The 13854-nt window shown below is 46.9% G+C and overlaps 1 protein-coding gene across 21 annotated transcripts in view; it reads left to right on the forward strand.

Moving 5' to 3' along the window:
• Nucleotides 1–13854, forward strand: part of SCRIB (scribble planar cell polarity protein) — a 576647-nt gene that overhangs the window by 246423 nt on the left and 316370 nt on the right. For all 21 annotated transcript variants that reach the window (XM_078686589.1, XM_078686596.1, XM_078686598.1 and 18 more), the window contains exons 7-10: nt 1915–1989; nt 2312–2456; nt 4095–4213; nt 9423–9622. In XM_078686589.1, coding sequence (XP_078542715.1) covers nt 1915–1989; nt 2312–2456; nt 4095–4213; nt 9423–9622 — 539 coding nt within the window. The remainder of the gene's footprint in view (nt 1–1914; nt 1990–2311; nt 2457–4094; nt 4214–9422; nt 9623–13854) is intronic.

Raw genomic sequence — 13854 nt, forward strand, 5'->3', positions numbered from 1 at the left:
GGGACAAGGAAGAAGGGAAGAGGTAGTCGCGTGCATTCTGCCTTTTATGTGCTTGAGTTTGTTTGGTTAAATCAATGGAAACTTTCTATAAAATACTTTAAAAAAAAGAAAAAAGGTAAACGGAATCATTTGTTTTGGAAAATGTTCGTACCCCCCCCGAACCGCCTCCTCCTCCCAAGGCATGCCTTTTATTGTACAAACAAACACAGTGGCTAGCGTATACACTAATTTGATGTCTTGGAGCCTGATTGACAGCAAAGGGCAGAACCAAAGTTTTACCCTGTGAAGTTTACAGGCTCTTCAGGTTTCAGAGCTACTTTTTTTTAACATGTTCATTAAAGTGTGTAAGTAAGGGGAACCGAACAGTGACTTAACAAGTTTACTGTGGGCTCTCAAGTCATGCAAGAATAATGGCTCATCTACCCATTGCTCTGTGGCACACAACAGCCATCATCGTGGTGAAGAGAGCTTCTCACAGTCGTAAACTTTGGAACCACTGCACCTGCTGCACTAATGATACCTGCGCCGGGGCCCTAGACCTTTAAATGCAAAACTATAAACTGAACCAGTTTATAGGCAGAGGCAAAGAAGGTTGGCTTAAAGCTGCGCTGAGCATGGCACGTTTAGAGCAAGACGTTCGAGAGGAAAACCAACACATTATTAAGCTGGGGACGGTGCCTGTGATTGATAACTTGTTAAATGTTGCACTTCCCCCTGGGTCCTATGATTACACCAGACCTCAACCACATGAGGAAGGACATGCTGGCCTAGACAAACGCAGTTAGCCGAAGGGCACCGACAACAAATCAGTTGGCTTGTTAAATCTGCCAACGTCTTTGGTGAGATGAGGGAAAAACAAAAACAGTTCTACAGCGCCTGGATTCGAAAAGAGTCTGGAAACCTTGAACAGTGCGGCTCTGCTAATCTGTCTCACTAAAAGCAACGCGCAAAATATTAGCGACCACAAGGTTCCACTTTTAATAACAAACCGGCCATCTTCTACTTTCTGGGACCTGCAATCTATGCTGAAAGCATAAATGATAATAACAGCCTGGCTGCCTGCTGCTTCTTGGGGCGTGAGCACTACGCTGAGAGCACCCCAGCAGCATGCTGCCTTTTTGAGACAGGAGTTCTATGTGGAAAGCGTAAATAATAATGACGACTCGACTGTCGCGTGAGCTCTACGCTAACAACGTAAATAACAAAAATGCAATAGGTCTGACCTTTCATTAAGTTAAAGCCATTTGCGTTGCTATACAATACCATTAGCAAAGCAAATGGCTTCAACTTAATCAAAGGTGAGACCTATTGCATTTTCAATGCTTGTTGTTTATATGAGCGATACTGCGCCTAGGAACTGTCTTCTCATTGGGCAAGGAGCTGATTTATCATTGAGCTCTGAGTGCTGGCTTGTAACCGGTGCAGTTTATGGAATGGTGAGTCATTAGGCAGATTTCTCATGGAGCCAATGCCAGGCCTGGCGAGGTAAGGTACTAATTTCATTTTGGGTCAGTGTATACAATGGTGAGTAAGGGGACTGGCTGCACATTGAGTACCTAAGGGGTGGTGATCCAAGGAGTGCCCACTTCTTGTCTGGTTAGTTTATGGGATGGTGATCCCAGTAGCTGGCGTCTCATTGGATGCTTGTATGAAATGGTGAGCCAGTAGGGTCAGTCTTTGGAAGGGTCTAGAGTCTATATTCTCATCTGGACAAGGTTTAGGCCAACGGATCACTTGAGATTTAGTCAGTGTATTGGATGGTGAGGTAAGGGACTGTATTCTCAAGATATGAATGCTTTTCAATTTTAGAGCAGCGACCGAGAGAAGTGTGTGTATAGTATTTTGTACTTTTCTAGACTATTTATTAGTGCCTGTTTATTCATGATAATCACCAATTGCTTTATTTTGGTACAGCCAGACACTTTAGGAGCGTTGCCAAACTTACGAGAACTATGGCTGGACCGAAACCAACTCTCTGCACTTCCTCCAGTGAGTATTGTTCTTTCAACAATAATGGATCTGTTATTGTTTTACCATAAGGTGATGCTAAAAAGTATGGTTTTCTATAATTGACTTGAAGGATTTTATGGGGGTTATTGAGCAGAATCTAAATCTCAAGGTCAGTTCATAATCTCACACTCACTCTGTTCAAAATTAGTTGAACATTTAGTGTTTTTGGAAATTACGGCTGTAAAGCCTGGCTGCTGCTAGGCATTGTTTTTCTGAGCAGAGAATGCCCTCCAGAGCAGCAGAACCTTAGTTTTCTCCTGAGCCAGGCGTCTTTCAATCCCTCTTTCTTCATCTTTCACAGGAACTTGGCAACCTCAGACGCCTGGTGTGTCTAGATGTGTCCGAGAACAAGCTGGAACACCTGCCTGCCGAGATCAGTGGCCTCGTGGCTTTGACAGACTTGCTGCTCTCCCAGAATGTATTGGAAAGCATTCCTGATGGCATTGGTGAGGAAACGGTTATTCTTCGCTGAATTGTACCTACTAGTTCAACTGTGATTGTGCTCGGCTCTGCACTGCACTGCCTCTTACTTATTCTACCACATGCTTGTAAACTACTTGTAACATAGCTTTGTATTTCTTCAGTCTGTCCTCTGTCAAGTACTCTGGTGCCATTATGGATTATTGGTATATCAAGGTGTAATGGAGGTTGAGATTTTTAGGCAGTCTCTTTGAGCCTTCAGTGAAATATTTTCTGTAGGTCCCTCTTTGACTAATAATGTCTTGTTCGTCCTAGCTAGTGCTGTAGCAGTTGAAGACGCATTTCTTTAAAGAACACTACATGAAAGCACTACATACCACTTTAAATGTCTACAAACCAGTCACCTCTCCTGTCACTCGTGGACTTTATGCGCGTCTTTGGCACTGTACAAAGCTCGGCTGCCTTTTAGCTAGGTTTGTGCTATAGAAACAGTGCATACATCCAACGCACTCCTTCCTAGAGTGCTCATAAGCTTGGAGGCTGTACTGTCTGTTCAGTCCAGCAAGCCTTGCTCCGTCCTGAAGTTGTTTGGGGGGGGGGGTCATCATTTCTTGCTAAGCTTGCGTCTTGCCTGACGAATTGCACAAGACGCACCTCATTGCACACGTGGGAGGTTTGCCTATTAGGCATACACCGTAGCTATAGGGCACACAGGGACACCCCCGATTTCTTGACTTGGGTCTCCTGCTAGCCAAGCACCTGATTACTTTCAAATTAAAATGATCTATCCCCCTTATGCTTGCTGCCTGGGAGCAATCCATGGCTACGTGGGTTCAAGCAGAGAGTATCGCCCTATACAGGGAAGACACGATGAGTTTACGCAAGTACCCCCTCGCAGCCTGCTGGATGTTATCCTGATTGATTTCCAAACTGCTATGTAAAACACAGTTGAGTCCCCTGGACGATCATTAGACTCCACTGACATATGTTGCCCAGTTGTGAATTGATTGAAAAATGTATTGACCATTTGTCACCCGCTCTTTTGTTTAATCCATTTGATGTTTAATTGAGAAATAGCGCATGTTAGCTAATAAGATGTGTACAGGCCTGTTCCCTGTTTCGGATTTCTTGTTTTTTGCACCTTTGCCTCGAATTAACTAAATCTTTTTACTGCTTCGAGTTGGCTACGTTGTTTTGACCTCCGGTGTTCCCGCCCGTACAGCAATGTTTTTATAGGCCGCATGTAGCGCGTTCTACAGTAGACATTAGCTAACATAACATCACACACTGCTGTGTTTAAATGCATGTCACTCTTGTACGTTGAATATAGTGCTGTTGATGTTGTCAATACTATATATGATATCTAAATGAAAATGTTAAACAGATTTAAACAAAAAAAAGCCTGTATATTGCTTTGTTTGGGATTTTTATCCTTGCTATATGTGCAGGCAGGTTAAATCTGAAATTGTGCCCTAGCATGTACTGAAATCTCTAGATTGCTCTGTATGTGAACTGTAGTTTCCCTAAATACATTTGCACCTCTGAACTTAATGCTGTACGCGTTGCATTATCCCAGCACGTCTGCTCTGCTTCTACACTGTGATTGGCTTATTTTAGCTGCTTTGTTTTCTCATTTCTAACAATACTGTATTACTTCACTCCAGGTCAGTTGAAGCAGCTCTCAATATTGAAGGTTGATCAGAATCGCATTGGCCTTCTGACTGAATCCATCGGGGACTGTGACAACCTGACTGAGCTCATCCTCACAGAGAACCTGCTAACGGTGGGTGTGACTACTGCCCTGTTTAATGGCGGTCACTTGACCAACCTTGAAAGGATGGAAGATTCATTTGCCCTTGCTGGAATTCAAATTTGCAACGCGCAGATCACGGCACATGTCTGAGACACATTTAACTTGCTGAGCCATTTCACTGAAACTTGTTTTTACTTGCATCACGTAGCACACTTCCACTCACCTTCAGGGCGAGCGTGGGAGCCTGCCGTGGGGATCACGGTGGATATTCAGTAGACTACTTCACTTGGGCTACATGTAAAAAAAAAAATAAAGTATGCAATCCTGCATGCAAAATGAAAAGCCACTGACCATCCGTCTGGCCAAAGCCTAGTGAGATCTATTATCATTCTTCCTCATTGGGACTTAGAGGCCAGGGAATCTTAAGGGCAGATGCCCTGTCAAATAAATGCAGATTGTGTCTGGATAAAGTGGTGACTATGCTGCCACTTTTAATAAATACCTAACCGAATTAACATCTGGGTGATGAATAACTCCATTTACATTTGTAGAAGTGTTTGGCTCCAAGCTTTCTATATTCACAAGGATCAGGGGCTTCAATGGACATGTGGATCAGTGAGTTAACACCTACTGTCAACGTTTGCTGTGGTCTGCAGGTCACAAGTCTGAATCTAAGCAAGGCCAACTCTGTCTGATATCCTGCTGAACTGTTTGTTTGGAGAATGATCTAGAGTTACTTGCATATGCGTACTTCCTACCTGGAGTAGTTCAGTAGGTGGAAAAATATTGGACTGGAATGTGGTTCCGAGCAGTTGCCAGTAGCTAAGACTTTTTCACAGATTCCACCCATTGCCTTTGGTCGTTTGAACAAAGGTTTCCCTCACCATGTCTCTGGGTGTGCTTTGCCTGAGTCCATCTACATCTCCCAGTTGTCAGTCTTCTCAAGATTTCAAGGCTTATAAAGCAAGGCCCATCTCGAAATCCAAGCTGAAACTGAGGCGAGGATAGTGATGTGTTTTGGTGAAAGACTGTGCTTTGTAGTTTGCAGTGATAACCGTTTGAGTCCGAGATTGCTGTTATGTTGAATTTAGGGTTCCTCGAGTACTTTCTTGTTTTTCAGAGGCAGTTATTGTTGCTGTGCAGTATCCTTAGTGGATTCCTTGGTTTGCCACGGATGTCACAAAACCACAATGATGCATTCTATGTGGAATGCAGAGTTACTCCTTTGGACTCTCGTTTAACATTGCCTGGTGGCCTAACCTAGCTTAACCCAGGATGTAGTTATTACACAAAAAATACTGTTTCGTAGCCCTGCCTGTGTTATATTTGTAAAGAATAATTCAACTTTGGTTCACAGGTAACTACAAATTGCACTTACAGCTATGATGCATAGGGATACTAAAGCGGCGCGCACTGCCTATGCATGAGACTTAACTCAAGCGCTATCAGTTTAAGTCCTAGATGTTGTTTTAAAGTAGAGTCAGGATTACAAGGAGTAGATCTCCGGGATTACTCTCAGCCTCTGATCTGTTAGAGACATTCAACAGGTCAGGTGACAATAAGATACATCACAGCTTGGCACTGATTTTTCAAGCCATGCAGTCAAGGTGTTGCAGCACCCAGGCCTTTCATAGGCAGCTATTAAATAGAGTTTGTCGTACCTCGGCTGTAATTCCAGAAGCAAGAAGATGAAACGGGCAGCCGACACGTGTTTCGTTACTAAAAAGTAACTTTCTTAAGGCTTCTAAGATCTGTAACTGAGGGGAGGAGCCAAGCTCGCGATCGTAATGGTCGCTCTGTAGCTCGGCTCCGTCAGCCTTCCGGCCTGACTCGCATATCCTGCCCCGGGACGATACACTCGAGCAGAAATTGAAACGCAACGTGTTGCTCTTACTCACCGTCTGACCTGGAGGCTCCTGCGTGCCGCGGCTCCGAAGTTGTGCCCCCTGAGGAACCGGGGCCTCCGCGGTGATGAAACCGGGGCCTCGCCTATTGGACCCAGCCTGGCGTTGATGTAAACGTCGGCCCCGGCCGAGAGAGTGAGCCGCTGGCGAGAGACCGTTGTGCGAACATCCCGGTGGTCCTGATCCGGGCTTGCCTTGGCGGCCGTGAAGCTGGTGTGGGGCGCGGTGCACCGAGGGCTGATCGTGTGAAGGGGTCCCCCTGCCGCTGCTCCGTCCATCCACCCTGGAGCCTCGCGCCCGGGATCTGTTCATCGGACACGCCAACGATATTGCAGGCTGAACCCCGACTTTGGCGGCTCTCCCTTCTGCACCAAGGCTGCATTAGTGGGACCCCCTTGGTTTCTGTGGGGGGCCGCATCTGTGAGCCTGGTCCGGGAGTCGCGGGGGGTGGTGACGAGGCTGAATCTACAAAATGGCGGCCGTCGAGATAGGCCGTGGATATCCTCCAGACGGCGGACCTGGATTGCTGGACTGCACGGGGGCCTGGACATGTGTGCGTGAGCCTACAATTGGCGACGTTCTAGAAGCACTGCTGTCCTTGCATGCGGCCTTGTCCCCCGATGCCCCTGGGGGATCGGTGCGGTCCGCCGCCATCTTAGATGGCCGGTTCCTCACGGTCCCCTCTCGTCTCAGTGATGCCTCTGCCTCACCCCCCTCGGCTGCGCTGAGAGCTACTGCCGCTGTCCGTCGACAGGTATGCAAGCAAGTGGCTTTGGAACCTCCTGCGCTTCAATGTTTGGAGTTTGGGGGCCTGGATGTCGTGCTGGGGTCCGATCCTACTCGAGTGTCCGAGAAACATGGTGGCTTGCTACATATCTTTGCCTTGATGAGGTCGTGTTTCTGTTCTGCAGGGGAACCCCCGCTTTCCCGAACGGCGAGACTGAACTCCTGTCTTTTCCTGCCCTTGTTAACATTGTTGGGACACTTGAACTGCATACCCGGACTTTTGTTCTCTTGCTTATGGATTGACCTCCCTGGCCTACGTCTTCATCGGACTACTTTTCGTTCGTGTGATTGCCCCGCACCGAGTTGCTCACTTCTCGCTGTCAGATGGTGGGAGTTAATTGTGGCTAAGAAAGGCCTAGGGTGAGATACACTGCTCCCGGTGGATTGCTGGTGTACATATCCGTGGCGAGCTTTCCCGTATGCATAGTGCGGTGGGTGACCCCCTTGTAAGTTTTATGACGTTCGAGATTGTGTCGTTTTCGTTTACACGTATTACGATTGACTGGTTGGGCGGAGGGCTGAGGCCGACCGTTTTGTCTTTGCTCCTTCACTCCTCCCTCCTACTTCTTTTGTCTTCATGCCCTTCTTTTTGTCTCCTTATTCCTCTTCTCTTTCGTGTCTCTACTACATTTCGGGTTCGGGATTAGGGCGACAGGCACGCTGCTGGGGGGGTAGACCGTAGCCTTCTGCAGGGGTGCTGGATGGGTGGGATGGGTCTTCTTTGCTGGTTTATTTTCCTTAGTTCTATGGGCCTTTTGTGTCTCTTTATAGGAGCGCCGCGACTGTCCCTGCCTTCCGTGGTATGATTGGGATGGGGTCTGTATCGTCGCTTCTCTCCTTCTTGTGGCTATGCTGCATTTCAATGACTACTCCCATCCCCTCCTTGTTGCTAATACTCCTGCTCTTTTCTGTGTCCTTGCTACGGGATGCTTGTTTCGGCGCGGCGCTCTTCTTTCAGTCTGTATTTTTCTTTTTCCCCTTTTCCTTCCCCTCCCCTTCTCCCTCTTTCTCTCCCTAAGGTTAGTATGACGGGTTAGCTCTAGTGATGTTAGCATTCCGGTTCCTTCGTTCTGTCTCCGATGTACTACTGGGTGGTAGATGTGCATAAGATGAGTCTACTTGTATGTTGATTTGAGTTAACCACCTCTGCTTTCGTACTGATGTATGCTGTAGTGACAATTCTCCGCATTGCTGCCCTTTAGTTTTCTTATGGCCAATGGTTTGCTCTGGGAACCTGGATTCATTTATGCTGTATCCGAGCCTGTTATACTCCTTATTGTAATATTATAAAATTAACCTTCATTATTCCTGTTTGTGGGCCGTCCAGATTCTCCCCCCCCCCTCTCCTTTTTTGAACTGTATTGATTGCACATCATCCTGATTGTTTCTGTATATTTTTCTTCTGTATTTTTTGACTGCTCTATTGTGTCGTGGCCGGCCGGTCTGGTTGTAGGCCCAGATTTGTATATCCTTTTTGTACAAATAAAGGTTTACCAAAAAAAAGATCTGTAACTGAAAGTGTCAAGACCAGTCCCGGAATTCGCATTTAGTAAATAGAATGTTGTACCTGAAGGGGCGGTGACATGAGCAGACTTAGTAATTCTAACTGAATTTGTTCAGCGATCGCAAGGGTGGAGTACTTCTTTGACTTTCAAGTCTATAATTGAAGTTGTGGCGGTGGGAGCTATGATAGGCCCTTTGCACGCCGTCTCGCGGCACTTGATCTGGTGTCTTCCGGAAGTGTTGTTAGTAACGAAACACGTGTCGGCTGCCCGTTTCATCTTCTTTCTTCTGGGATTACAGCACAGAAGGACCCTTTGACTACAATATTTTATGTGTCCATATTATGAAGGACTGTACATATACATCTCTTAAACAAGTCATTAAAAATTCTAAGTCATAGCACTTTTTCTGATGTTCTCTTCATAATTGATCAAATATTAGTGCTGTGTATTTGAGCCATAGGCGGTCTTGACTTACTAACTAGGCCAAGACAGGGAACAAACTCCCTTAGATGCACTGGCTTCTATGATATTACATTTTTAGAGTGCCGAGGTACGACAAACTCTGTTTAATAGTCTCCTACAACTGACCCCGCTGGGATCTAAGTGGAAGCCGACATCTGTGGTATTGGGATGTCAAATGTTACCTTGAGGGGCACCATTCTTGTGAAATAAAACCGAGGCTTATTGACAACTTTGATTTTCAACAACAAATCTAAGTAGAGGATTGGAATGTGCGACAGTCGATACCACCATTACCTGTGTTGTTTTATTGTGAAACTTTCATAGGCAGCTATTCCACTGTGTCAAGGTAGCTGCCAATGGACAGTGTAAAGAGCACATTTTCAGGTGAGGTCTTGTCTGAACAGATACTATTTACATTGTGTTCTCGAGGACAGGACAAGGTACACTACCATTCCTAAAGATACTCAGTCACATTTACTGAAGCTAAAGAAATTATGCTTGTTGTAACCTGCACTTTTGTATATTTCATTGAAATGTGCAGATTTGCGGTTCCTGTTTTTCATGTTTTATTTTCCTTTCTAGACTCTTCCTAAAACCCTGGGAAAGCTCAGCAAGCTAACCAACCTGAACGTGGACCGGAACCGGCTCACTGTTCTCCCACCTGAGATTGGTGGCTGTGCCTGCCTAAATGTCCTCTCTTTGCGAGACAACCGCTTAACGTGCCTTCCCTCTGAGCTGGCAGACGCCACTGAGCTGCATGTACTGGATGTAGCTGGCAACAGGTAAACCTAGGCTTCTATGTACTATGCTCCACAACAGCCTCTTTAATCACCATCCGTCCACTTTTGGCTTTCCTGATCCAGACTAGTAGAGGATTGCCCTGTGTTGTTTTTGAGAGTCCTTGCTCACTCAAGTGTACGTATAATATTGCCTGTTGGGCCACAGGAGTAAATGCTGAAATTAACTGAATTAATAAACAGATGTTTGAGTTCCAGCTGAAATGAATTACTATGATTTCCGAAGGCCTTGGGGACTCAGCGCTTCATAAAGTGGATGAATGGCACCACAACATAAATTAAAGTCTTTGTAGAGTACAGTAAGGAGATGATACATCATAGGGAAGGAAGGGCGACTAGAAAGCCGGTAAAGTAGACGTTTTGGGGGTTAGGATTAAAACTGGTATAAATTTTAAAAATTGATGTTCAAACCGGGAGAAATAATATTGGTCTTGCTTATTTTGCCTAATCCCATTAATTGTTTAGAAGTTCTGTAATTAATGTGTGTTGCCCTGCAGTTAGTTGCGAGCACCAATGGGAAAAGACTAGCACGATGATAGGCATGGGATTTTAGAGTCCAGCTTGACAGGGTAAGTGAGTGTGTCGGAGGTCTTCAGTTGTGACCTTCGTTCTGTGTGAGATCAGTTGAAGGAGAAGATTGAAATGTTCCGTTTTCTGAATATCTTGTGTATGGTTTTGATTTCAGGTGTGTATTCCAGAGGTCCACGTCCTTATATATGCAGGGATCTACCTCCGTGGTTCTTCCTGTGGCATGATCACTGATTATTCATAGGCGTTTTAGCATAGGTTTGTGCAAAATGGAATAAAATAATACATCTCTGTAGAATTTACCTCTTTTTGAATGATCACCTGTCTTCTCCTCCCAATTTTTTTTTAACTGATGCTGCTGTTTTTTTCGACTGCAGTGCACTGAGCCATGGTGTCCAGAAACCAGTGCATGTGCTCTGACACCCCCAAATGTATGTACAATTAGCTAATACCCGATTGGCTCATTTAAAGTATTTGTCAGTCACTAGTATGTAGTGAAAGCGGTACCCAGGGATAGTAAGTTAAATGTCACCAATAGACTGCAGCACTTGATTGTGTTACCACTGCTGTGACAAGGTGGAAACATAACTTTAGACCTGCCACTGCAGCCTGGTTGGGCAGCTTGAACCAGCCAACTCTGCATAGGAAAATTAACACTATTGTGGGCTCAAAAACTTTCCTTTTTGATATTAGTAAGCCGCTCTTAGGGAATGTCTAGGTAGCCCACCAGGCAGGATGCTTAATATTAAAAAGAAGGGCATGTGTATTTTATATTTAACATGCTCTGACAATGCAAACACAAAATTGCCATTTTCCCTGGAGTAAGGCTGATGGTCCCATTGGCTAACATGGCGTTTTAGTAGCCACGGCGCTAAGTGCGTGCACCTGTTTGGGGCCACCAAAGGTGTTACTCTAAGGTATCAAATTCATTGTTACATTAAACCTGACTCATTGCTGAGATCGTATCCATCTCCTTCAGTTGTCATCCAAGAAAACATGCTGCCTCCCACCCCCTCTAGGAACTGTGAAGCACTCCTAGTAACTTGGAACAGTGAGAATTGCAGAAGGGAGGAGGTGTCACCTCCTCAAATAGGATGACTACTGGGTGGTGGCCGCACATCGTCCAGCTTCAGAGGCTAAAGTCTCAGTGAAGCAAATAGTTATTGCATCTTGACCTGCGCCCCCTTTTGTGTAGGCAGACAGTCAGGCATCTTCTCCAGATGGAGGAGAAACCTATTGCAGAATAGGCTTTCCAGTAGGAGCGGCATAGTTGTGGCTAGTCTAAGAGAATTCTAACAGGTGTTCTAGCCCGCTGACTACTAACCACTTACAATGATTTATTGCATCTAAAAGATTAAAGTTAAAATATTTTACTTACGTTTGAAAAATCATACCTCTGGTTCACCTCCATAGAGCCTCTCATTGTAGTGTCTATTAAAGCTAAAAACACACTGTACTTTCATAAATTGTTTGACTTTACTGTCTCGTTTTTTTACTTACCTGTTGATTTAGTACTTCTAAATGGTTTACACTTGGTCCCTTTGATTAAGCCTGACTGCTCTGTCCCACAGCTACTCAGGACTGAGCTAAGTGTTTTATTAAAGAACCTAACTGATAAAGATTGTGTCCGTATTACAAGGTGAGGTCTCGCAGCTGCACCACAACAATCCACTTTCCTACAAACTCTGTTTAAATCCTTTTAAGTGGCACTCCCTGTTCATTGCATTTTTAAGACTTGTGTTTTGTCAGCTTAGCTTCAGGTGTGTCCAGGGTCAATATCATGAGGAGCAAGATTATGATCAAGTCAAACTCTATAGATTATTGGCAGATTCCAGCTTTCTGAACATCTAATGTAAATTGAGGCATTATCAACAATTACATTTGAGAAAACAGTTCTGGTATTTTGTGTGCCCCAAACATCTCCATCTGGGCTTTGAAATATAATCCGCCTATACGTTCAGGATGCGAACATTGCGATCTGAAAGTCTAAAATCAGACACCCGAACATTACTACGGTTCACTTTTTTACATTGTCTGAGAATCAAACTGTTGGACCCGGCCTCGTGGCGTGGTCCGTCTCTGCCCCCCCCCCACACCCTGTGAGTATAGGCCTGCACCCTGAGCCCCCCACGCAGCACCCCCGTAAGAATAGCCTGCACCCCGCAGCCTGGTCGTCTCGCCCCCGACAAGCCCGAACCCCCGTAACCCACGACCAGGCCCGCGTGTCCCCGTCCCGCTCCCGGCTCCGAGCGCTTAACCTTGCATGCCCCACAAGGCCCAGCAGCTATTTTCCTTCCCGAGATCCCTGTTTCCCTGGGCCTAGCGTGACCCCGGCCCCAGCGAAACCCAGACTCCAAAGGCGCGCCAGTCCCAGCTGGGGGGTAAAGCGCTCCCCGGGTGTGATAAGCCAGGCAGTTCCATGGCACCTCCGGCCTCCCCTGAGAGACTGGTATCTGTCACACCTTTGGCCCTCCCCTGTGGCCAGTTTCGATCGCACCTTCGGCCTCCCGGACTGCTGGCTCCAGACCTGCTGGGCGTCTGGGAATTCCCGGACCCCTCTTTTCAAAGGATCAAAGACCCCACCGCCGGACCTCGCCAACGACCAGCCCCCAGGTCTTGAGACCTCCGCCTGCGAGGGTCCGGACATCAAAGGGCCTCTGGACTATATCTGGGCCCGCCCGACAACTAGCGGGCAGTTGTATCTTGGACCTGAAGCCCTGCTGATCTAAGCGCGGCTGACACTAAGAGAAACTCATCTGTAACCATCGGAGCCCTGCTGACGCTGTCGTGGCTCAAGCTGAACTGTAACCATCGGAGCCCTGCTGACGCTGTCGCGGCTCAAGCTGAACTGTAACCATCGGAGCCCGGCTGACGCTGTCGCGGCTCAAGCTGAACTGTAACCATCGGAGCCCTGCTGACGCTGTCGCGGCTCAAGCTGAACTGTAACCATCGGAGCCCTGCTGACGCTGTCGCGGCTCAAAGCTGAATCGTAACCATCGGAGCCCTTCTGACGCTGTCGCGGCTCAAGCTGAACTCGTAACCATCGGAGCCCTGCTGACGCTGTCGCGGCTCGTCCTCTCTAAGACCTCGGAGCCCTGCTGACGCTGTCGCAGCTCGAGCTTGAACCTGCAACCATCTGAGCCCTGCTGACGCTGTCGCGGCTCCTCGCGAACTTCTCCAGATCGAGCCCTGCTGACGTCGTCGCGGCTCGAGGAGTACTCTGGTCCGGCTGGACCATTGAGACCACCATCACGACTGAGCCGTCTCGACAGAGGTGAAGCAGTCGGTACGACCATCATCCCGTACCCCCCGGCTCGAGGATTGAGAGCTGTGCGCAGGGTACGCCTCGTACTGACCAAGAGACTTAAGACTGTCCCGCTTCCCCCTTCCCGAATCCTCAAAGACTTTGGGGTCCCTCGACCACTGTGTACATAGGAGTGCTTTCTTCGTTTTACTGCTTATATAAAGAACTTGTTACTAGAATCTAACGGTGTGGTGTCTGTTCATAGTGTGGTGAGAGCTCAGTGTGTACGATCCTAGACTCGACGTCCTCCCCGGTGAGGACCTCACGATAAGACTCGGCAAGTTCTGTGGGAGAGGTGGGTCTTGGGGTGACCGGGTGAGCATAACCTGGCCCTCTGAGATCGCCCCTTCTAACACAAACGGAAATGCATTGTACTTGTTCTGCT

This window comes from Lissotriton helveticus, chromosome 4_1, assembly GCF_964261635.1.
Source record: "Lissotriton helveticus chromosome 4_1, aLisHel1.1, whole genome shotgun sequence".
Lineage (NCBI taxonomy): Eukaryota > Metazoa > Chordata > Amphibia > Caudata > Salamandridae > Lissotriton > Lissotriton helveticus.